This window comes from Bufo gargarizans, unplaced genomic scaffold, assembly GCF_014858855.1.
Source record: "Bufo gargarizans isolate SCDJY-AF-19 unplaced genomic scaffold, ASM1485885v1 original_scaffold_2202_pilon, whole genome shotgun sequence".
Lineage (NCBI taxonomy): Eukaryota > Metazoa > Chordata > Amphibia > Anura > Bufonidae > Bufo > Bufo gargarizans.
In genome coordinates, this window is record NW_025334685.1 from 347,746 (window position 1) to 374,153 (window position 26,408).

Genomic DNA, 26,408 nt, shown 5'->3' on the forward strand with positions numbered 1-26,408 from the left:
GGTAAGTCAGTCTAATAGTAACTGATAATGGAATATCATGTTATTAGTAACTACATGTATGAAAATTTTAATTAGGGTCTAAATGTGACAGTTATCCTTTAAGGACCATTTCAGGTCTGAAGTCACTTTGTGAAGCTTACATAGTAGAAACCCCCCATAAATGACCCCATTGTTAGAAACTACACCCCTCAAGTTACTCAAAACTGATTTTATAAACTTTGTTAACCCTAGGTGTTCCACAAGAATGAAAGGAAAATAGAGATGTAATTAAAAAATTTTACTTTGTTAGCAGATTTTCCATTTTAATCAATTTTTTTCTTTAATACATCAAGGGTTAACAGCCAAACAAAACTCAATATTTATTACCCTGATTCTGCGGTTTACAGAAACACCTCATATGTGGTCGTAAACTGATGTAAGGGCACACGGCAGGCTGCAGAAGAAAAGGAACGCCATATGGTTTTTGGAAGGCAGATTTCGCTGGACTGGTTTTAGATGTCATGTCTAATTTTTTGCAGGATGAGCTGACCGTTTTATCGGTACCATTTTGTTCGACATACGCCTTTTTGATCGCTTGGTGTTGCAGTTTTTGTGATGTAAGGTGACAAAAATTGCCTTTTTTTACTTTTTTTTTTGCCGTTTATCAGAAGGGGTGGATCATGTGATATATTTATATAGCCGGTCGTTACGGACGCGGCGATATCCAATGTGTGTTTTTCCTATTTATTTTTTTACTTGAAAGTTTATTTTTTATTAAAAACAAATTTTTGAACTTTTTTTTGAAACTTTATTTCTGTCCCACTCTGGGATGTCAACATTTGGGGGTCTGATCCCCTCTGCAATGGATTACAATACATCTGTATTGTAATGCATTGCCTATTAGTGTAGTGTATACACTAACAGGTTGCCTAGGAGATCCAGCCTCAGATCTCCTCGGTTCCGGTAGAAGGCAGGTCCTGATGCCGTGCAAGGCATTGGGAAGCCTATGCACAGCAGTGCGGGGACTCGATGGGCTCCCTCACCTGCAGCAAACACTTTTTATGTCGCGGTCAGCGATGACCGCGGCATAGAAGGGGTTAATCCGCTGGCATCGCTGTAAACAGCGATTCCAGTGGATACAGCAGGGGCCCGGCTATCAGGGACTGCCGGACCCCTGCAGTGATGGGGTGCTCACCGCTCCGGTGCCCGCCCGATCACCATGATGTACTATTACGTCAAAATGCGGGAAGTCACTGACTTCCATGACGTACTATTACGTCACATATCGGGAAGGGGGTTAAACTTAATTTTCTCAGTAATGTGGGCATGGGACCAACACAGATGCCTTCAGCTGCCAAGTGCACATGCAACAGGTCAGCCAGTTTCATAGGTGCAAATCTGCTGACAGATTCCCTTTAACAAATCTAATCCACACACTGCTGGAAAACGGATCACAGATTTGTTGCAGATATCCTCCACCGAGTTCAATGGGGAAGTCAGAATCTGCAACAAGACCGAGGGGTTCATTTGTTAAGACCGCATTTTAGACGCCAGCTCCTACATAACGTTGGCGTATTCATTTAGACCATTTTCTATGCCTAAAACAGGCATCAATCCTTTGATGCTCCCATTGTGACATTTCTCCACCAATTTTAGTCTTTAGGTGTCCAACAATTGTGTGTCAAGATATGATTGTAGCAATCAAATCGTCAACATGTCATGGTTGGAGACCAGGAAACAGAAGCAGAGACCATGGGAACATCACCAGTAGGTGAGCAGTTTCTTTTTTATGATTTTACACATGAGAAAAATCCACATGATTAGACAATGAATACAGCAGCAGGGCACACTGTAGTTCATGGAAAGTTGGGCAAGGACCTCTATGCACACTGCCACTAGTGGTTGTCCTCTTTTTTTAACACAGCATGTGTAAAGCCCCTATCACACGAGCCAGTTTTTTTTATACAGGTGCAATTTGCGAATTGAATGCATTGCACCCGCACTGAATCCTGACCCATTCATTTCTATGGGTCTGTGTACATAAGCATTGTTTTTCATCCATCATCTCTGCGTGACGCGAAAATGGCAGCATGTTATAAATATACATATGGGAAGTTATCATGGAGCTGGCAGGGCAAGATGGACTCTAGATTCCAGCAGCCATGGCAGCAATGAAGCAGGAGGTCACAAGGTAACAGGAGCATGCAGGTTCTTGCCCCCTCCTACTTCTGCTGCTACAGACTCACAGGCACCTCCACCACCATGAGCAACAGTGATGGGGATGCTCAGGTTTTTGTTTTGTGTTTGCTTATGCGAAGATAGGGGACAGAGACTGAAAAGGTGACATATCCCACTGTGTCCCTATGCAGTGGGATACATTGTAGCCTTCTTTGGGAAAACTTGTGACATATACCTCCAATGGAAGGCTCCAAACTTGACGTGTCTCGAGCAGCGATGGCTAATCTCCAGCACTCCAGCTGTGGTCAAACTACGACTCCCAGCATGCTCCATTCATTTCTATGGATTTCTGAGAACTGAGAACGGCCAAGCAAGTGTACATCTGGGGAGTTGAAGTTTTACCACAGCTGGAGTGCCGGATATTAGCCATCACAGGACTAGAGCCTAAGTTCATTAACTTTTCTGAGTGGATAATTATATTTTTAACAGGCAGATAAATTACCTGAAACTAAATGTCATGAATAGGTGACGTGGCTGTATGTCACTGGTGACAAAAAAGGGTTAATTTCTGTAGGAAAGGCCACTTTTATAGTTCACACACCTAGATGTGTGTTCTGGACTACGTGGCCAGAGCATTAGGGGTACATCTCTTGCCCAGTGCAAAGTGTGAGATTTCACACCCAAGCCTGGATTTGTCTTGCCTTCAAATAACATCTTAGGCAGGTTGCTGGCTCTTCTTATAGAGACCAGCTGTGTATGGAGACATATTTTTATCCCAAGGAGCATTGCCAATTAATCTCCATACACAGATGGTCTCTATAAGTAGAGCCAGTATCTTGCCTAAGCTAAATCCAAGGCATCAAACTCAGCAAACCAGAATGCTGGTCTGTACTGGTGAGGAGCAACACCCCAAAACAGCTGTCTATGGATGGATATTTGGCTTGGTTATTTACCTTGACATGTGCCGAGGTTTGTTAAAAAGTCAGACTTTGGCTCATTGGAAGCTACTTCCAAAAGTTGGCCCTAGTGAGATGGTTCTCTTTCCCTGGGAGATACCAAAAGTGAATGTCCTCCATGCACTCGAGTGGGGGAGGACAATCAGCTATTTAATGTTTCTTGCCCACTCCCATTACCTACTGTCCGGCAGTAACACACACTTCGATTTGCAGACTGAATTGGAAGGTGCGTTTAAGATGGAGTAAGTGGAGATAGATGATCCCCTTTCATATGTACCCATGTCATGAGCTAGGACAGCGTGTACATGACACTGGCACCGATCATGACTGTAGTAAACCAATCAAGGCTTGTTTAAAAGTCTTTTACACTAGATCAGGGATGGGCAAACTGCGGCTCTCCAGCTACTACTCCCAGTATACACCTACAGCTATCAGCCTACAGCAGGACATGATGGGATTTGTAGTTTTACAACAGCTGGAGAGCCGCAGTTTGCCCATCCCTGCACTAGGTGAATGAACATCCATACGAACAATCATTCACAACTTGCCGTATTCGACATTATGTCAAGTTCATAAGTTTCCATTACATCCCCTTCACATGACGGAATGTGCCGCCCACAAACGATAATTTGAATTATCGTTCCATTGCTCGAAATGCTTTACTGGATCATTTGACCATAATCGCCCAGTGCTAAATCCCCTAATACCCAGAGCATGATGGAAACTGTAGTTTTTAACAGCAGCAAGAGAGGCACAGCCTGCAGACCTCTGGTTCACATGCATGGAGGAGCAGAAAGTTGGGTGACATGCTGAATGATATCATTCATATCCCTGGGTTGATGGGTTATTCATATAACACCAGATTCTTATCCCTCACAAGATAATATCACTTTCTGCTGTGCTAGTCTGTGGGGTTGATTCAGCGACCAGTAAAGCTTCTCGTGACACTGATGCATCAGCTCTCACAAAAAGCGAGCAGCGGGTGTTATCTCATGGGAGACGATATCAAGAGATTGATGAATACACCGCTTGGATTAAGAAAAAAAATAAGGGAGAGACTTTGTAGCACAGATCAATGTGTACTTTATCACAATGCAGCTGATGGAATATTATGCATCTCTTGCATCATTACAAGTGCGCTCAATCATTACACACTTCAGCCGGGCCGTGCCGAAGATTAATACCTGCCCTGCACAACTTAATCTATAGCAGGCAGATCTGACATTAATTTGTGGCATGCCCACGATGTACTGAGTAATAGTTATACCTTATAATGATGAATTTCTGATGGCTGCCTTGTTATCAGAAAAGGTCTCTGCATTCACCGGAGGTGATTTATTCCCCTACTCGGAGATACACTGCAGGGTACTGTGCATGCAGCCGAGGAGAAATATGAAGAGATTATAATGCATGCACGTAGTGCTATTGGCTGGTCTCATGCATATTCTGATGGCCTCCTTCACCTAAACCATCAAAGTCTTCCTGCATCAGTGACAGATATATTGTGTATACATGGAAAACACAATAGCTGTGGTCATCTGCAGACATCCATTGAATCACAATGAGCTGCCAGTTAAACTAACACAATGTAAACAGGTGGAGCCCTGTTACTGTGCACTTCGAGAGTACAGGTACTAACAACAGACACTGACCCTCCTTCAAGAGTCAGCAATCCCGACAAATCAATTTTATGTTCTATCAATCTAAGGCTCTACATTTACCTTGCCCAGCTTGTCAATGGAGGTGCACACCGTTCTGAATTTGGCATCTGGAACACCACAGGTTATGAGAATTCCATAGAGAAGTCTTCTGTCATTTACCTTTTGGAATCCAGAACATCTATTATAAGTACGGCAGAGTAAATCATGTATATGTGCAATAAATCATAGCAACAAATCGGCAAATAGAATTCCATCAACCTATTTCCTGATGTTTGCCACTAAATATAATACTTCCCCCACATCAAGCAGTGGTGATATGTCCCTTCATTTTCTATCTAAGCTTTTTGGATGTTGAAGTCTGTTTGTGGACATTTCAATTAATTGCAAAAAGACCGTAATGGAAAGCAAAAAGTTTCTTTATTTTTTTCGGCATGCTTTTGTAATCTCTCGAACCTAAGTAGTTTGGCAACGTTACTATTGTTTTGAACTAACACAGTAACACAACTGTTCACGGGTTGTTTATGGTATTGCAGTTCAGCCCCATTCAATTTAACAGAGCTGGACTCCAATACCTGACAACCAATGGACAGGTGTGGCATACTTGTGAAAGAAAGCAGCCATGTTTTTCTTATGCTGTACAACCCTGTTTAACCCGTTACCGACACCCCATTGACTATACATGTTCGGGCCTGCACATATGTTTTAAAAATGTCTGTGCTGCAGATGTGTGCTAATTTTTATAGTTACATAAAAATAAAACCCAATGTACCACTGAAAAAAGGTGCCAAAAGTATTTACATAACCAAATGAAAAAAAGTTATGGCTACTACAACTGTCCCTATATACAGTACAGCAGCTTCCCCTGCCTCCCTGCATTGCCAATAGCGAGCGCTTACTGCTCGCTCAGACATCTCTCACTCAGCGTGCCGGGAATACAGCAGAAGCAATCCCTGATCAGTGAGAAAGGAATATAAATATATATTTTATCTACAGATATTAATGCTACAGTTCCCACTATATGAGGGAGCAGTGAGGGCAGCAGCCCAGCACGTCTTCCTAGTCAGTACAGCACTGCACTGTATTAGAAAAATGGATGTGCCTTAGCAACGCTTATTTAGAGAGCTGCTAAGGGACATTTGTCGCCAAGTGTTCTAGTATAAATGTACGATTTCTCTAAATAAACTAAATCACAAAGATGTTTTCTATCTCTGTTCCTACACATTAGCAAAAAAAAAAATACAAAAATATGACCGTTACACTTTAAGAGTGGAAGAAAAGGAGAACAGTTTAAGATGAGCTGGAAGAAATATGACAGAACCACTATAGTGTGAAGATGGAGTCTCTGATCATTTGGACTCCATTGGGTCCAATAAAAAATTATCCTGATATGTTTGGGCGAGACCTTGTCCATTTTTGTCTGATGGAATGAACAAAAGAAACTTGTCTGAAATGTTTGTGGAAGACTTTGTACATGTTAACTGATAAACTGAAGAAAGAAGACAGGTCTGAAATTGGTTGTACAAGGTAATGCCGCACTTATTTCATAGAATCCTTATGACTTGAAAATGAACAAAGAGACTTGCTGCTTGAAATCTTTGGGCAAGAGAGTTAAAGGGGTTGTCTCATCACAAAAATCTATGGTAAATCATATCAACATCTTCAACTTTGCAAATACTTTGTTTTGACGATTTTGTTTCTCTGTCTAGTTATTTTGAAAATACTGACCCCCTTATTTACTCCCGTTGACAGGGGATCCGGCCACCACTCTCACACTAACTGCGGTGGCTGTGCAGGCGTGGTGCCCCCTCTTCTTGCTGCTTATACCTTCAGTCGAGCTGTTGGAAGCAAGCACACATTGCTACCTGCACATGCGCCCTAGCTCCTGGCCACAGAGAAAGTGAAATGAAGGCGGGAGAGGCGCACATGGCGGCCATCCTCCATTCATTCATATGAGAGTGCACTCCCCATTCATTCTTATGGATCACCGGCGCTCCCTCGCCATCTGCATTCTATGGTTCTTCAGCTTGGATGCAGCGCTGGCAGGAGATGCTGTAACAACGCCTGCAGCGCTAGTCACAGATAGAACAGTGAAGAGCAGATCTTCACTGTGTGCAGGGCTATCCGTGTCTAGCGCAGCAGGTGTGATTACAGCATCAAATCTCGTCTGCCAGCGCTGAATTAGCAGAAAGAGCACAGCTTTTATATTTGTGAGGGTGATGATGAGTGGAGAGAACAAACAGATTGTGACAAACCACTTCCATGGCTTCTCACAATCTGGGGCAGGGACACTCCAAGACTCCCTTAATATACAGTCTGACAATGATTTCTTGTCGGGAGCATGCACGTACAGAGGAAGGGGGGGTCAGAGGGCCGGCTCTCATTGGGTGAAATACACTGTGATGAAACTGCACACTATACTGACTGAGAAATGCTGCAAATGGCTTGGTGAGGAAATCTGTCAAGGTTATCTTGGGTTTCTAATTTATTGCAGATTTGGGAATTGGCTACTGCAAGGTTCGAAATAATAAAAAGAAACAAGATATACTAAGTGACCCTTATTGATTGTATAAGCTGGCTACATTCCACCAGGGGGTGAAGCCCTTTGGTTAAATAGTATAAAAGTTGGAACTTTTCAGCTAGTCTTTGAGGTTCATTTACGGAAGGACGCTTTGCGTAGAAATGTTTTCCCGATTGAGACTCTGATTACTTTTTGCTGAAACTTACTTCCCAGCTGAGGTGTCCTAGTCAGATAATGTTAACCCAATCGGTGATGTGAGTTTTCTATTCTTTATATATACTTAACTTGCAAAAAGAAGGACATCATATCTTTAGATCTATATAATTAGGGCTCATTCAGACCACATATTTGTGTCTGCATCGTTCCGCAATTTTGTGGAAAGTATGCCGACCCATTCATTTCAGTGGGGCAGCACACTGTGTTGAAATGAACATGGCGTATAGTCTGCATGTGAATAAGCCACTATTGCAATATTTATTGAGGGTCTGGACAAGCATAAAACCTTTTTCTTCCTGTTTCTGTGTGTGTAAGGGAAGAGTGAAATGACATGGGGACAGTGACTGAGGGGGTGATACAGTAACATTTCTTCAAATTATTACCACCTTCATCAATCAGAGAGGATATGTGCTCTCTGACACATATGTGGGGTCATTTATTAAGACTTAATTTTTTTTTTTTTTATTGACTTTATTATTATTTTTTATTATAATTTTTTTTATTAAGTCTTAATATCCCTTGCGTTGGTGCATGATGCACCTAAGTTATGCCAGCTCCCTTGCCAACGTAGATTTAGATCATGTACTATGCCTAAAACAGGAGTAGAACATTATAAATGATATGGGCCCCCATGTCCGCCCAGGCCATGCTCCTTTTTTAGACCTGGAGTGAGCGGGAAAAAGTATCAGATTCGGTGACTGAATCTGTGACAGATATATGCCAAAAATTGGCATATATCTAATAATAAATTACCCCCATAGTTTTTTGTTTTAAATAAAGGAGTAAAAAAAGGAGCAGTTGCATATCTAATCACCCCCTGGCCTAATCAACTCCGTTATGGCTTATTCACACACAGTCAGTGTTTGCTCAGTGATTTTCATCAGTGATTTTGAGCCAAAACCAGGTGCGGCTTTAAACACAGAACAGGAGCAGATCTTTCCCTTATACCGAATATCTGTGCATCCTCCACTCCTGGTTTTGGCTCAGAATCACCAATGGAAATCACTGACCACACACTGAAAGGCTTACTTGGTAGTTTGCTGGCATATGGATCACAGACACTCTTAGTCTATTCAGCATTGGTGGGAATATGTGCATGTAGACACATGGCATTAGTGACATGTATGAACATTTATTTTAAGGAAGTGTTGTCCATCTCATGCTCTGCTTGAGTCACACTTTTGGCCAAAAACATGTTTTTTAGATGCTTATTTTAGTAGTCAGAGACTTGACTGCTGCAGGGCCAGACTTGCAGCAGGGATGACACCTGAGTATCCCTTGTGACTGTGAAGGCTATTGCAATTACATGGGTTAGTCAATCAATTATTTGTTGCAGCAGAGGGAAACTAACACCGAAAGCGCTGGAGCGGGATCGCTGTGCAAATCTGATAAATTGAAGCTTCACATGTTCTGCCCAAGATGCCGCCACCTCTCTGGTAGAATGGGCCCTAATATTTTGTGAACAAGCCAGTCCCTGCAGATAGTAGGAATCTATAATCACCCTTTTTACACATCTGGCCAATGTTGTTTTGGAAGCTTTCCTTCCTTTATTTCAGCCAGAAAACTGTATGAACAGATTTGTATCCTTCATAAATCTGCTAGCAACCTCCAAATATTCTGACATCTAGCATGTGGAAGCACTTTTTCGTGTCATTTTTCGGATCTGCACAAAAGAAAGGTAAAACTATTTCCTGATTTAGTTGAAAGGTAGAGACTACTTTTGGTAAAAAGGTAGGATCCAACTTTAGAATGACCCTGTCATCTAGAATCTGAGGGTAAGGTTCCCGGGTGGTTAAGACTTGTATGTCACCTATCCTTCGAGCCGATGTTATTGCCACTAGAAAAACAGTCTTCGGAGAAAGATGTTTTAAAGAGCAATTCTGTATTGGTTTAAAGGGTTCTTTAATTAAGCCATTGAGAACTTTAGATAAATCCCAAGGAGGAACAGTTGATTTCAGAGTTGGTCTAATTCTTGTTGTTGCTTTTATGAATCTGCTTACCCATCTATTCTCTGCCAAGGAATAATCTAGGAACCAGCTTAAGGCTGCAATATGATCCGTTACCTTCAGGGTGCTGGGTTTAGGACCCTTATCAAACACTTTCTATACAAAATCCAATATTTCCAATATATTTTTTATACCACACAGGAGTAAAATTTCTTCCATATTTTGCTGTAGATAACTGAGGTTATCTGTTTATGGCTCTTTTGAAGAGTGGATATAACCCTTTCTGATAATCCCTGTAATCTTTTGTTGACTCTGTCCTGATTTTCCTGAGGACTGGCGGTATTAGGGGAAATGGAGGGAACGCATTTGCCAGCTTCATCTACCCCATATGGATGATCTCTCGGATTTAGGGAGAATGAATCTACTTGTGCATTACCTTTTGTAGCGAAAAGGTCTATTTCGGGATATCCCCATACCTTCGTTAACTCCTTGAACACTTATTTCTTCAGAGAGCATTTGCTCAGGTCCAGGTAGTGTCTGCTAAGAAAATCTGCCGACTGATTTTGTGATCCTTTGAGATAGACTGCCGAGTTTGATAAGACATTCTTTTCTGCCCAGGAAAAGTTCTTGTGGGAAAGAGCTTAAAGAAGAGGGAATCTTGTTCCCCCTTGATGCCTGAGGAAAGCTACTGTTGTCATGCTGTCGGATAAAATTCTTATGTGGTGACCACACAAAAGATCCTGGCTCTGCCTCAGCCTTTCCCAAGCAGCTTGGAACTCCTGAAAGTTCGAGGATTTTTCTTTTGTTTCTTGATTCCAAATCTCTTGGAAGTAATGTTGTCCTATTTTGGCTCCTCTTCTATGCTGACTGGCATCTGTTGGGACTTAAGTTCCAGGGAGTCCCTCTTGAGAGATTCTCCACATTTTCCCACCATTTCAGAGATTCTTGAGTTTTGTCTTTAATGTGAATTTTTTTATTCAGTGATTGTTGGCTTCCATCCCAGACCGAGAGAATCATCTTTTGTAACGTTCTCAAGTGGAACTGACTCCATGGGACTGTCATGATACAGACTGTTATCAAACCAAGGATGCTCATCGCTTCCCTTATTGTACATACAGATTTCTTTTGAAAGGCCACAACTTTTTCTAATACGCTCATCCGTCTGTTATGCAGCCTGGAATCTAGTATGTTTCCTAAAAAGATCTTTCTGTCTGGAACTAGGTCTGATTTTTCTAGGTTCAGGATCCAACCTAAACTCTGTAGGAGGGAAATAGCACTCTGGGTCTGGTCGACCAGAGTTTGAATTGAATCTGCAGTCAGAAGAAAGTCGTCCAGATATGCACAATTTATCTTTCTTTCCTCCTTAAGAAGGCAACAATTTCTATTATCAACTTTGTGAATACCCGTGGGACTGAGGATATCCCAAATGAAAGGCATTGGAACTGATAATGACTTACTCCACTATTCTCCCTGATTGCACATCTTAAATATTTTTGGTAGTCTAGGTGGATCGGCACATGATAATATGCATCCTTCAGGGCCAGGGTGCACATTACCTCTCCTGGAGAAATTAGGGGATATAGTAGATCTGATTGATTCCATCTTGATGTATCAGCATTTATTATGGTCCTGAATGAACCATCCGTTATTATTTTTTTTTATAAGAAACAGTCAAATAAAAATTGCTCGCCTTCCTGATGATTTGGGACCTGAACTACTGCTCCTAATTGTTTTAGTTTTGGATAGGACCATCTTCCAGATTTTCCTTTGTCCTTAGGCTATTTTTATACTCGCGTTTTGACTTTCCATTTGTGAGATCCGTCATGGGCTCTCACAAGTGGTCCAAAACGGATCAGTTTTGCCCTAATGCATTCTGAATGGAAAAAGATCCGCTCAGAATGCATCACTTTGCCTCCGATAAGTCTCCATTCCACTCTGGAGGCGGACACCAAAACGCTGATGGATCCGTCTTGGCTATGTTACAGATAATACAAACAGATCCGTTCATGACGGATGCATGCGGTTGTATTATTGTAACGGATCCGCCCAAAACGCAAGAGTTAAAGCAGCCTTAACCGTTTTGTTTTTTTGTAGGAATTTTTTTTCTTCTTGAAAGTCTTTCTTTTTGTCTGCAGCTTTTTCAAGGATATTGTCCAGCACTGGACCAAAGATGTAAGCCCCTGAGAAAGGACTGGCACATAATTTATTTTTGGACTCCAGGTCGCCCGACCAATATTTTAGCCACATGACCTTTCTTGCCGTGTTTGAGAGAGCCCCATTCCTGGCGGCAAACCTGACTGATTCCGCACAAGAGTCAGCTACAAAAGCTGTGGCCATTTTTAACAGTGGAATAGATTCTAGTATATCTTCCCTAGGAGTCCCCATTTTTAGATTGTTTTCAAGTTGAGACAACCATAAAAGCATAGATCTAGCAGCAATATTTGTGCTGACTAGAGCTGCAGACATCTCACAAGTTTTCCTCAGAAGACTTCCGGTCCATCGGTTCTTTAAGTTGTGAGGAATCCTAAAATGGAATTGCTGTGTTTTTTGGACCCTGGCTACGGGAGTGTCTATTTCAAGACTCTCTTTCCACAATTTAGTATCTTACTTATCAAAGGCTAAGCGATTTTTGAATTCTCTAGGAATAAAAAGCCTTTTCTCCAATTCCTCCCATTATTTCCTTTAGGTTGGAATTGACCGGGGAAATTTTTCTTTTTTGCTCTTAAGCCTGCAAACATCTCATCCTGCAGGGATCTTTTTTGTTGTTGTTCTCCTTCTATAGTTTCCATAGTTTCTCTAATGGCCGATAGAAGAGAGTCCATATGTTCTGAAGAGAAGCAGCATTTCCACTGCTCATCATAGGATGTGGAGGGCATAAATTTGCCTTCTTCCTCTTCCCCTTCATCCGACTGAGTGTATTGGAATTCTACATCCTCCGAGTCGGATTCTAAGTTCCCTTTTGGTCTTTTGGCCCTAGGGGCGCAACCAACCACCAGAGAGGGCATGAAGGATGAAACGCACGCTTTCACTTATCTTCTTATAATCGATCTGAGGTCTGTCAATAGTGACGGCTGTTCCTCCTTTACGATTTTACTGATACTTACAATCACTGCATAGTTATTTAGTGTATCTCTAAGTCTCTTGGTGCATGTAGCACATCTTTTAGGCTTCTTTTTAGGTTCCACCTTATCAGTATTTTCTTTTTCCCCCTAGGAAGATATGACAGACAGTCTTTTAGAGTAGATACCCAAAGGGATAAAGAAAGAGACTGGATAAGATATTTACTTACATGTCCCTGCACACGAGGGGATTGCTCTCTGCGGATACCTGAGGTATCCATAATGTGAGGACCCTGATGCTAGTGGTTTAAACTTTTTTTTGTTCCTGTCCCAATAGTGGGCGGAGAGACATCCTCCATGTGGTGCTGTCATGAAGGACGTCCTGGAAATATATTTATTAATACAACTGGTTGCAGAAAATATGTATGCCAAGTTTTATTTCTATTGGAGTCAATGGCAGATTACATATCTGTGTAGACATTAGTCCGGTGTAACTGTTTAAACATACAGCCAGGACATCCTGGTAATGAATACAGAAATACAGTAAGACATATGCAGATAAGGAATACGATATCAATAAATCTGCACTTAAAAGGTTATGAACACCTTTGGGGCATTTTTTAAGACTACATTTTACTAACTTTGGGCAAAAAATATTTTTAATTGGTCTTTATTAAAAAATGTCTGCAGTTTTTGTCATAAAGGGTTAATTCCAGGGGTGAATTGGCCATAGACCCTGCAGGGAAATTTCCTGGTGGGCCGAAGCCCAGGGGACCACCCAAGCTCTCCTCATGGCTGCAGACCAGATACATAATGATCTGATAATCTACGGCTGCAGTGGCCCTCCTGAACTCAATTGTATTACCATCCTCAGGACGATGATACAGTTGAATACTGTGGAGAGGGCAGCAGTATTTTGTGCTGCACTGTAGTATTTGATTCTGCTGTGGTGGTACTTTGTGCTGCACTATGGTATTGCAGGCCCTGTCTACTTCTGTTGTCCCTGCCTACTTATGTTGCCCTGTCTTCTTTTAATTTAGTCCCGCCTACAGCATGGGGCCACTTTAAGTTTTTTTTCCAGAGCCACTTTAAGTTCCCAATCTGCCCCTGGTTAACTCTTTGCCTATCTATGAGCATCTTACTTTCACTTTAAGCTGTTATGTGGCTATGTATATCCCTTAAAAGGCGTTAGATTCCAGCATAAAACTTCCTTTTTTTAAATCATGGAAGAGGGAAAATATATATATATATATATATATATATATATATATATATTCCTTACCTTTGAATTCCGGACAGCACTTATTTAAAATATATTCTTATCAGTAAGACAAGAAATGAGCTATAATGAGTGTTTATGAGCTGCCTGGTACTAGAGAATCGTGGCGAGAGAGAGAGAGAGAGAGAGAGAGAGAGAGGGAGAGAGAGAGACACAGACAGAGACAGACACAGAGAACACTCCTGGAAAGCCATTTACCGGTAAACTAAATATATGTTTCCAGGACGTCCTCCATGACAGCACTCATGGAGAACTAACAACTTGGACCGAAATCTTTGGGGGGGGGGGGGGGGGGCACTGTCTGTAGGACTTTTCGGCCAAAAGCAAAGTCCTGGTTGTCTATTGTGTCTAGTCTATAGTGCTTGACAAAGGTTGTGGAAGTAGACCAGGTTGCGGCCCTGCAGATCTGATCAATCAATGCCCCTACCTTTTCTGCCCATGTTGTGGCCATGGCTCTGGTTGAATGAGCTCTTAAAGATATAGGGCATAAGTAGTTCTGTAGATTATAGGATTCTTTGATGTTTTCCTTGATCCACCGGGCAGGTGAAGACTTTGAAGCTTTGCATCCTTTATTTTTACCCCCCGAATTGGATGAATAGATTTGCTCATTTTCTCCACGGTTTTGTCCGTGCAAGGTAGGAGAGGACTGTTCTTCTCACGTCCAAGGAGTGGAACTATTCCTCCTTATCAGAGAGTCCCTTCTTTCTCAGGGTCTGCCTCTCAGGATCCAGGCAGTCAATCTCAAGATTTGGATGTTCCAGCGCCCCTGATCAACATTTCTCTTAAAATAGGGTACCATGCTCTCTTGGGCCAGTCTGGCGCTAGTAGGATCAGAGTCGTAGAGCTGGATCTAATTTTTTTTCAAGATTGCCGAGATCAGAAGCAATGGGGGAAAGGCGTATGCTAGGTGCATAACCGACTCTTAGCCAGGGCATCCACTGCCACAGGATTTCCACTGGGGCTTAGAGAAAAGAAACAGTCTAGCTGTGAATTTTCCTTTGATGCGAAGACATCTCTCTCTGGCCGGCCCAATTTCTGGTAGCTCTGTTGGAATACTTGTCTGTTCAAACTCCATTCTCCTGAGTCGATTCTGCGACAGCCTATGAAGTCTGCCCTGGAGTTTTGAGATCCTTTCAGGCGAGTTGCTGAAATGGACCAGACTTTCTGCTCTGCCCATCTGAAAATTTGCTCTGCTAGACCCTGAAGCAACGGACACCTGGTCCCGTCTTCTCTTTTCAGATAACATACCGTTGTTATATTGTCCAACAAGCTCCTGACATGCTGTCCCTGGAGAAGGTGTTAGGCTGCTTTCTATGGGGGTTTTTTAGCACCGCCTTTAATTCCCTGTAGTTTGAGGACCTTAGCCTGTCCTGAAATGACCATGTGCCCTGGAAAAATTGTTCTTTTACATGGCCCCCCAGCCTCTGAGACTTGCGTCCGTAGTGACTGTCATGGCTGGAGTCGTATTCCAGGGAACACCTTTCTCCAAGTTTTTGGTAGTTATCCACCAGGATAGAGAGTTCAACACCCTGTGTGGCAGCTTTACTTTGAGGTTGAGGGAGCGGTGGTCTCGGTCCCAAGCTCTCAATACTGTTTCCTGAAGGGTCCTCGAATGGAATTGAGCCCAAGGCACAATCAAAATACATCTGCATCGCCTCTCTTAATGAGTGGGACTTCTTCTTCTTGAATAACTCAACCTTCCTTTTTATGTTGACCTGTCTCAACACGGGAAGAAATGAATATTGTGTCGCCGTGTCCAGGAGAGTACCCAGGAATTATTTCTATGTGCCCGGTAGCAGGTCTGATTTTTTTGTAATTTATGATCCACCCCAGGTCTTTGAATAGAGACAATGTTTGATGGATGTCTCCCTCCAGCTTCTGTACTGAATCTGCGATGAGCAGGAAGTCGTCCAGGTAGGGTACAATCGTAATTCGACTCTGACGAAGATAGGCCATGATTTCCGACACCACCTTTGTAAATAGACGGGGAGCAGATGAAATGCTGAACGGCAAGCACTGGAATTGGTAGTGGAGAATCTTCCCATTGCTTTTGATTACAAACCTTAGGTACTGTTGATGTTGCTGTTGTATGGGGATGTGATAATACGCATCCTTGAGATCTATTGTGCAAAGAAGAGCACCTGGGGTGATCAATGGAGTTGTGGACCTTACCGATTCCATTTTGAATCTGTAATAAGTCACTCACTTGTTTAGAAATTTCAAATTGATTATGGTCCTCACCGACCCATCTGGCATTATTTTACAAAGAACAGTCTTGAGTAATGACCCTTGAACTGTTGAGAAGGAGGGACCTGTGTAATAGCTCCTAGGTCTAGTAATATTTGCACGTCTGACCAAAGCTGATGTTTAAGGTGAGGAGACTCAAAGTGTGTTAACTGAAAGGTCTGGGAGGGGGACTTCGAAACTCTATCCTGAAGCCGTCTCTGATAGAATCCAGGATCCACTGATTCTGGGTAATCCGTTTCCAGTTTTGCCAGAAATATCATATTTGTATTTATTGTAGCCCCCGCTGACTCCCAGGACTTCTTCAGTAAGCCGTCCATTTTTCGATCCATGGGATCCCTCAGCTATGACGAATCCTCAAACGGAATTGAGGTCTTTTTCACCACCTTTGCCACCTGGATATTCACTTTTGGGATCTTGTCCCAAAGTTTAGTGTCCGTAGGATCAAACAGCAGTCTGCTTTTGAATTCCCTGGGCATATAAAGCTTAATTTCTCCCTCAGCCCACTTCTCTGTAATGAGGTCTTTTAGGTTTTTATTCACGGGGAAAACCTTCAGGCCGCCAAACATCTCATCTTCGACTGAGCGTGCCTGTTCTTCCTCCTCAATAGCCATGGTTTGTCTAATAGCGGTGAGGAGGGGGGGGGTCTAAATCCTCAGATGAAAAGAAAAATCTTCTCTGTTCCTCCAGAGGATAGGAAGCTGAGACTTCATCTTCCATCTCGTCCGAGCAGTATAACCCTTCCTGTTCAGAGTCAGAGTCTTGCAGAATTCGGTGTCGTTTAGAGGGAGGGGAAGATGGCAACGGATCTGGGGTCTGGCCTGAACTCGCTGCCTGCACCTCTTCCCTCACAATAGCTCTCAATTCAGAAAGTAGAGACGACCGCTCCTCTTTAAGAATTTTTGATATGCATTCTGGGCATAAGAATTTTTTATATGATTCCAGAAGCTTTGTCTGGCAGGTTGAACACTTTTTCCCCTTTTTTTTCAGGTCTCCATGAGACTTGTGCCCTGACTCCTTTCCAGTCTAAAGGCAAACTGAGAACAGACTTACGTTTAGGGTCATAGTACCGCTAAGACCCCTATTTAGCCAGGTAGGGAATCTACTTACAGAGACCTGGACGGGAGAGTCTGAACAAGTCTCCTGCATGGCATACGTCTGGACCTCCATGATGCAACCTCCACAGGTTGCCATCAGGGCTTTAAATAGGTTTCCCCCATTTTTTCATTTTTTTTCTTACCGGTCCGCCCGGCTCCGCCTCCTCCTGCTCTTCACGGGGGGGGGGGAGACACACATTCCTAGGAAGAGTCGACCCCTAAACATGCGAGACGTCATCGTTCCTGAGGTCTCCAGCATGTGATGCTCACCGCCATCTTGCTTCCGGTGATGTGTCCTAACTTCCGGTCACGTGAGCGCATCGGCCATCCAAGCCTATCGTGCGCAGGAGCCGCTGCCTAGCCCAGAGCTCCCGGAAGGAGAAGTGACCAATAGGATATCCTCCATGTGTGCTGTCATGGAAGACATCCTGGAAAAAATATTTTTAGGTAAAAATTTTGGTCAAAAGTGTCCATAGCCTTTAAAGGGAACCGGTCACCTCCCAAAACCATCCCAAGCCGACAGTAGCCAGCAGCGTGTTTCTGATGATGCAAAAGTACTGAAAACGTTGTTTTATCCCCTGCCCAGGGCGTCTCCACACATGCTTGAAGTCAAGGAGGCAGCGGCCTCCTTGCTTCAAGTCACGGTAACCGCACCCCCTTCCGTGCCCCTATGTTGGAACTGACAGCCGGCTTTTCGGCAAAGGCAGCCAAACTCTCTGCATAAGCGCTTTCAGTCCTTGACTTCAAGCATGTGTGGAGACGTGCACCGGGCAGGGGATAATACTTTTCAGTACTTTTTTTTTTTTACTGCATCTGCCTTCAGGAAGAAAGGCATCATCAGGAAACACACTGCTGGCTACACGCAGGTACTGCTGGCGGCTTGGGATGGTTTTGGGAGGTGACAGGTTCCCTTTAAATACTCTTACCTAATCAGATATTACTACTTGCTTTTGTTACAGGGTGAGACGTTAACTACAAAATGAGAAAGTAAAAATATCTGTTCTGTCCCAATATGTTTATCAGCCCGTGCCCATAAAAAGTGTTTGTCACATGTATAGAAGTTGGGCGCATTATCACAGTTGCCTATAATGACTCTCGCAGTGCACAGCAAAAGAAGGTGCTGTGTCAGAACGCTCCAAGAAAATTCCATCTATTATCAATTACACAATCTCCAGAAACAGCAGAGGCGGCAGAAAACTACCAGAATGCATTGCACACAAAAAAACATATGTATTTAGCTTCATTCCATTAAGTGTGATTTTTATTTGTTTCAGATCAGCACTTACCTTAATGAGAAACCCTCCCAGTTCCAGCTCAGTGAGTATCTCATACATAATCTTCAGACACTCGGCGTCCGGGAGCAGGGGGTCGTAGTGCCCAGCAATGTCAAAATCCTGGCATGAATATGCATGGTGGGATCAATAGAGACAGGCCAAGCGATACATGATAGATGGGGTCAGATTATAAAACTCATACATTTTAAAGTAGGTAAAGAGTATTACAAACATTGTTTTTATAATGCCAACTGGTTATAAAGCACATCATCTGCAATATATTCTCTTCTAAAGTGACTCTGTATGCAGTCTAAAGGAGAATATCATCCGTTCCAATACATGCAGTCAACATGATCTATATATGTACAGGATGAAACTCCAAAAATTTGAATATTGCGCAAAGTTCATTTATTTCAGTAATGCAACTTAAAGAGGACCTTTCACTCGTATACAAACTAAAAACTAACTCTATATGTGGGCAGAGCGGCGCCCAGGGGTCCCCCTGCACTTACTAGTATGCCTGGGCGCTGCTCCGTTCGCCCGGTATAGGCTCCGGTGTCTCAGCTCCGTCTGTTGTACTGGACTGATTTTTTGTAGGAGGCGTGTCCCTTGCTGCAGCACTGGCCAATCGCAGCGCACAGCTCATAGCCAGTCTATGAGCTGTGTGCTGCGATTGGCCAGCACTGCAGCAAGGGACACGCCTCCTACAAAAAATCAGTCCAATACAACAGACGGAGCTGAGACACCGGAGCCTATACCGGGCGAACGGAGCGGCGCCCAGGCATACTAGTAAGTGCAGGGGGACCCCTGGGCGCCGCTCTGCCCACAGATAGAGTTAGTTTTTAGTTTGTATACGAGTGAAAGGTCCTCTTTAAAAGGTGAAACTAATATATGAGATATACTCATTACATGCAAAGCGAGATATTTCAAGCCTTTATTTGTTATAATTTGGATGATTATGGCTTACAGCTTATGAAACCCCAAAGTCACAATCTCAGGTACCCTTTGCTCAGGGGGTATGGATAAATTAGCTGACTAGAGTGTGAAACTTTGAGCCTAGAATATTGAAACTTTTCACAACATTCAAATTTTAAGTTGCATTAATACAATTCCTTTTAATTTGCATTACTGAAATAAATGAACTTTTGCATGATATTATAATTTTTCAAGTTTCACCTGTAACATGTACGTTTGACACAGTATTTCATATTTTATGATAATTCAATTATATTACGGAAAGGGCTCCCCTTTACTTCAAATGGGTTTTATCAAACAAAAAACCTTCAAACAAATGTGATATATTTGGCTGTAAGAGCTTGACATGGTTTAGTTTTCGCTCTGCCAAGTCTCCTTGCCCTTTCTTTGCCATCAGATCATTGCCAATTTGGCCCTGAGCTGAAGACATAAAACGCGAGCGACGTTTGTCAGACTGGTTGCTAGTTATGTGCAGCACAATAACCCTTTTTAAATGGATGTAGTTAGTTATCACCTGCAACCAGGCAACCTCAAATGACGCATTCAAGGGATTGTCCCAGAAGACAACTTATTACTAGGGATGAATGAACTTCTGTTTTCAAATTCGGCGTACAAGGTTCGGGTTTGTGTCATAAGTTAAGTTATGGTCCGTGGTAGCGGAATCCATAATGAAATTCTTAGATATCCCAAACCTTGTATCCCGAACTTGAAAACAGAAGTTCGCTCAACACTACTTATCACCTATACACAGTATAAATGTGTCCGATATGTAGGTGCTAGACAAATGGGAATGCCACAGATAAAAAGAATGGGGGTCTAGTGACCTGAGTAATGGAGTGGCGGTGAGCATGCACACTGACAATCCATTCAGAGTCTACGGAACTGCCGAAGATAGGCTAGTACAGCCTGGGAAGGCAGCAGGATTCCTTAAAGGGACTCTGTCATCAGATTTGTGCCCTATAAGCTAAACATATGGCCATGTCGGTGCTAATAACATGAATCCTAAACTGCCCTTATTAAACCTGCTTGTGGCTCTATTAGCCCAAAAAACAGTTTTTTTATAAGCTGTCACTCACCTACCTAAGGTGCCCAAGGGGTTTTGCGTTAATCCGGATGCCCGCCTGCACCCCTCACTGTCTGGTGCCCTGCACCGCCTTCCTCACCTCAGCGCCGCCTCCTCAATCCACCCGTCCCTCTGCCAGATCCTGCGCCTGCGCTTGCGCACTAGGCTCAGCCTGATGCACCGCAGACTCCTGGCAGCGGCTTCATTGAGCGAAGTGCGCATGCGCCGGCCTGATGCGCATGCGCACTACGCTCAACGAAGCCGCTGCCAGGAGTCCGCGGCGCATGAGGCTGAGCCTAGTGCGCAACCGCAGGATCTGGCAGAGGGACGGGTGGATTGAGGAGGCGGCGCTGAGGTGAGGAAGGCGGCGCAGGGCACCAGACGGCGAGGTGTGCAGGCGAGCATCCGGATTAACGCAAAACCCCTTGGGCACCTTAGGTAGGTGAGTGACAGCTTATAAAAACCAGTTTTTTGGGCTAATAGAGCCACAAGCAGGTTTAATAAGGGCAGTTTAGGATTCATGTTATTAGCACCGACTTGGGACTTGGGATCAGATGTAAAACCTATCCTGCAGATAGAACATAATTTGTTATTCTGGGACTAGATGACTCCAAAACCTGTTTTCATGTGGTCAGACCCCAGCAATAAGACACTTCTCTCCCCATTACTATTTAGGCTCTCAGTACTTTCTCGGGCAGTCTATTAGAAGTAAATGGGTGGTGGTCATGAATGTGCACTACCGCTCCATTTTCGGATGGGATTCTGAAACTTCCATTTTCATGATAGCCGGGGGTCCCAGTGGTCAGACCCTTCCCCCCTCCCCCTCAATGATCAGACACATCTCTAATCCTGTGGGTGGGGATTAGTGCTCCTAGTGAGAAAACCCCTTAAAAGGCATCTGCCAATTTGTAGCTATGAAACTGTCTAACCTGTTACATGTGCACTTGGCAGCTGAAGACATCTGTGTTAGTCCCATGTTCATATGTGCTCACATTGTTGAGGAAAATTATGTTTTAATATATGCAAATGAGCCTCTAGGAGCAATGGGGGAGTTCCAGTTACACTTGGAGCCTCAGCTCTCTCTGCAACTGCCGTGCCCTCTGCACTTTGATTGACGGGGCCAGGTAGTGAAAACATCTTATCTCCGAGCCCTGTCAATCAGAGTGGAAAGAGTGAAGAAGTTGCAGAGAAAGCTGTGTCTGTAGGTGTAATGGCAAAGCCTCTATTGCTCCTGAAAATGTATTTGCATATATAAAAATTTCAATTTTCTCAGCACTGCGGGCACATATGAACATGGGGCCAACACAGATGTCTTCAGCTGCCAAATGCACATGTAACTGGTCAGCCAGTTTCATAGCTACAAATCTGCTGACAGATGCCCTTTAAGTGCTAACACCGATAAATATTAATAATCATAGGAATACCTCTGATAGTGCAGCGTGGCTTAGTAGTTAATACATTTTGTATTCAGGGGGTTTATATGGCCAGAGTTAATGGCAATAACCATGGTGAACTCAAGGTAGAAAATCAAAGGTTAATACATGTTATAAATGACTAGTTATGTAAATACTCACACATTGATAAAATTCTCTGTAGCGCCCGCTGCCTGGATTGTCCCTTCTGTAAACTTTAGAAATCTGGTAACGTTTTACGTGGCTGATTTTATTCATGGCCAAATATCGTGCAAAAGGGACCTTGTTTAACGGAGTCAAGGAAAGGACATGCATATATTTATAGAAGCATTTATGCTCGCGGGACAATCATCACTGCTGTGATTACGGTAACTGTGCCCATAGAGAATCACTGTTTCTGGGAGGTAGATTACCGTTTGCACAGCATGATCTGCTGCCCGCGATTTTGGTGTTTGCATCAACAATGCTTTCACCCAATAAACGAGTACTTGCTCAATCATCAGTTTATTAGTGGCACCTTTACACTGGGCAATTACCTGGAATGGGTGTTCCTAGGAATAGTCCTTATCATCGTCGTATATAGGCCCTTTAAATCCAGCAGTGCACCTTGAGAGCTCGTTCAACAGGTAATAGGATCATGTGTTTGTACAACTAAATAATCATTTGCTGGCAGATCATGCTGTCTAATCAAGCTCTGCTGCCAGCAAACAATGATTCTGTATGGGGATAAGTGATAGCATTAGTGATCGTTCCTCCCCATATCGAGAGCAGATTGCTGTGTGTAAATGCAGCTCTCTTCTCCACCGACGAGCAGGTAATTGTCAGGAAGGAACCCTTCCTGACAATCAATTGCTACATCAGGCCATGTAACGGGGCCTGGAGTAAGATGAGAGCCTGGAGAACTTCTTTAAGGACTGGGATTCCGTTTGCTTTATTAAACATCTCCCACGCAATTTACACTTAGGGTGGTGCCACACACAGTATTTGGCTGCGTTTTTTTGGTGTATTTTTTTAGCCAAAGCAATAAGTGGATCCAGCAGAAAAAGACATAAGCTCTTTCTTTATATGCCTCATTCACACCCAACCCACTTCTAAAAAAAACTGCCACTAAAAATTGTGTATGACACCACCCTTAAGGTGCATATTTAATGGGTATAACTGTACTCTCCAGGTTAACTATTTACTTTTCCTCCTAAAACAGTTTGTTAATGGGACACTACCATCTGGATACCATTTTCTGAAGTCACTCCATGTGCTGTATTTCCTATCCTGGCTCTTTAACTTCCTCTTTTGTTTAGACTTTTAGCACAGCAGGAAACCTCACTTGACTTTCTCTGTCAGACCATCGACGGTGACCAGAAAAGGAAGGAGGTCGAATGACTGAAAGATTCACATATTAGACTGTGGGCATCTTTATCTAGGCCTATCAGGAGAACAATAAAGATGTCACAGTTATCAAAATTCTACGATCCACTAAGGGATAATTTCTTCCCTTCACAGCAACAGTAAACTAATTAATGGATTACATACATGTGTAGGAATTATCTCCCTGCGCTGACTGCTACACACGAACAACGTCTTGTATATAATTTTCAATGGTACAGTATCTCACAAGGGAATGAGGCGGTGTAGGTTAGCTGCAGAGGGGACATGGCCTAAGTAGGACAAGTCATCAACATACCAGCACTGCACAAACCCCTTTAACCAATTGTGTTACAAAATGTCTAATCTTACACCATATGTCCCTTTTCCAGCTTACGCACACCCCTTTTCCATTAAGCCATACCACCTTGAGAGATTGACACTATTGATTGTTCGAAATCCAGAAGCGTCAAACTGCATCAATTTGCAAAAAATTTTGGTGCATTTATCTCAAGTTCTAGGGGCACTCACATAAGTACATGTGGCCGCTATTTTTAATGAGCTTCTAGTAAGCTTTAACTTATTAAATAAAACAGTAAATTCTTCTCGTTTTAGTTGACTTAACCACAACCTATTGACAAAGGTTCATATAAATCTAAAAGGATACAGTCAGATCATAGCGCAAGGACAGCTTCTCCCCTCCTTGATCCTTCAGGTCATAGATAAGTTTGGAATCTTCTCCATATTTTCCAATAAGAGTTTCCTACAACAGTATAGTCAAGTAGTGACAGCAACAAGCTAAACAAACCATAATCATCTTGCTGGAAAAACAAAGTAAGGCCCCCATTCACAGTTGCGTTTGATGAGGATGAGGCTACCAGAGCATACCGTATCAGGCACTGCCGTATACAAACGTGTACCGCCGGATTCCCATTGACCATAATGAGATCCGGCGGAGATCCAACCATACCCCAGCAAATATACCAGGATTCAGCCTGACAAAAAAATGCTGCACGCAAAGCAATGCCAGATACAGTGTGCCCAGGATCAGGCTACTGGATTCCAAATGCAACTGTGAACGAGGCCTCAGAAATATAAAAAAAAGTAAAAAAATAATAGCTTGAAGCTCAGAAGTTTGACTACTTCTCTTTATTTTGAAACAAATTACAAAGCTCTTGGCAGAAGACTACAATTTACTGGATAGAAGTGATTTGTAATAAAACCTTCATTAACTTGCACTTCTAACATAGATATAGGATAATCATCCAGACAGCAACACACAGACAGTGACCTGTGCCTTGTATACAAAGGAGAGCTAAAAGTATTGCAAGATATGAATACACTATAAAGCTGCTGCACTAATCTATTGTCTAGTCAATAAGAAGCGGTCACTGATAATGCGCCAAACAAAGAGAAGACGTCCTTTGGGTCATTTTTATTGGTCCGCAAAAATGCAGACAGCCCACAGATGTCATCCACGTGCTGTCCACATCCGAATGACCATTCCACGAATTATAGAACATGTCCTATGCGTGTCCTATGCGTATCAATTTTTACTGTACAAAAAACATTTCCTGAACTAAAAAGGTACCACTTGAGCCAATACATTCTAATACTGTATGGAGCGATTGCTCTGTACAGTATTAGACTGAGGTTTTATGCAAATCGACTTCGGATGTTTCATCTGAAGTCGATTTGCTCATCCCTAGTTATAATCTTGATTTTGTTTCTGAAAATAACTTTATGTTGAGGTGCACTGTATATAGAAGGGTTGCCCATACACATTAGAGGGAGGACTGGAGGAGGGTATATAATGTACATAAGTTGAGAATGGGGAAGGATATATAATGTAGATAGAGGGAAGACTGGAGGACGGAAGAGGGTATATAAAGGGAGGAGGGTATATAATGTATATAGAGGGAGGACTAGAGGAAAATATATAATGTAGATAGAGGGAAGACTGGAGGACGGAAGAGGGTATATAAAGGGAGGAGGGTATATAATTATATATATATATATATATATATATATATATATATATATATATAGAGGACTGGAGGAGGATATATAATGTACATAGAGGGAGATCTGGTGGAGGGTATATAATGTATATAGAGGGAGGAGTGTAGGAGGATATAAAGTGTCCTCCCTACAGGTAAGTAGAGCAAGTTGCAGCTAAACAGACCTGGTGTCACTATTACAGGTAAATAGACCGGGTATCAGTATGGCAGGTAAGTACACTACTACAGGTGCCCTCACGATCTGCGTTTACAGTAAACATATAGGTGCCATGTACAGCAATGAAATTGCTGCATGCACACATATGGTATCCGTATTTTGTGGATACAACACACATCTAGTCCTGATGCTGCTACGACACTGCATTCACCAGGCCTGCAGGGAGGCTATAATAGAAACCCTCTTGAAAAGACAAATTGATGAGCAGTCCATAAAAATAAGGGTTTAATAAAGGAAAATATAAGTGTGTGTAATGAAGCAGGAGGAGCTTGTGCAGGATATTGTGATAGTTTTACAGTTCACAGAAAACCCGTACATAAGTTTGACTATACAAAAAAACACAGTATGGGTAGCTAGACCTATTACTTCTTCCCACTGCACTTTAGACAGGCAGAAGGGGATATTATCCTATCTATCACCATTGAAAAATAGAGTCTTTTACAGAATGGTGTTTACAAATCACAAAGCTGTCATACTTCGAGAAAAGGAATTTGATTCTTCAGCGTGATGTCTAGACCCCAGGAAGACTGTCACCAGCACCCTCTTATAATCCTTATTACACTTTACAGCCCCAGTTTCCCCCTAGTGCTATATATCACATTAGCTTGGCCCAAGTTGTCTTCTGCTTGAGAGTTATCAAGGCTCTTGCTTTGGGCATATTTGGGAAATAAATTATATAAAGAAGTCATCTAAGGCATAATAAATCTAGAGACTATAATTCATTATTTATCAAGATATCACATTAGGTAAGTTGTGATCCTGCAGAGCCCTTGGACTCTTTCTGGATAATTATGTGTGTAATTTACTGTACTCAATCTCTGGGGGATGTGCCTGGTACTTTAGCTTGTAATACATTATTCATTCTTGCTTTTTTCTGTTGACTACATGCTGACTTGTTGGCGTGTGCCAGATATTTATGCCTATCATTTTAAGGTTGGCCCAGTAACCCTC

General features: G+C 42.7%; 1 protein-coding gene across 1 annotated transcript in view; it reads right to left on the reverse strand.

The window, feature by feature from the left end:
- Nucleotides 1-26,408, reverse strand: part of LOC122924071 (histidine--tRNA ligase, cytoplasmic-like) — a 94,183-nt gene that overhangs the window by 27,727 nt on the left and 40,048 nt on the right. The window contains exons 5-8 of the mRNA XM_044274987.1: nt 23,887-23,982; nt 22,020-22,139; nt 18,420-18,527; nt 4,835-4,933 (exon numbers count right to left, since the gene is read on the reverse strand). Coding sequence (XP_044130922.1) covers nt 4,835-4,933; nt 18,420-18,527; nt 22,020-22,139; nt 23,887-23,982 — 423 coding nt within the window. The remainder of the gene's footprint in view (nt 1-4,834; nt 4,934-18,419; nt 18,528-22,019; nt 22,140-23,886; nt 23,983-26,408) is intronic.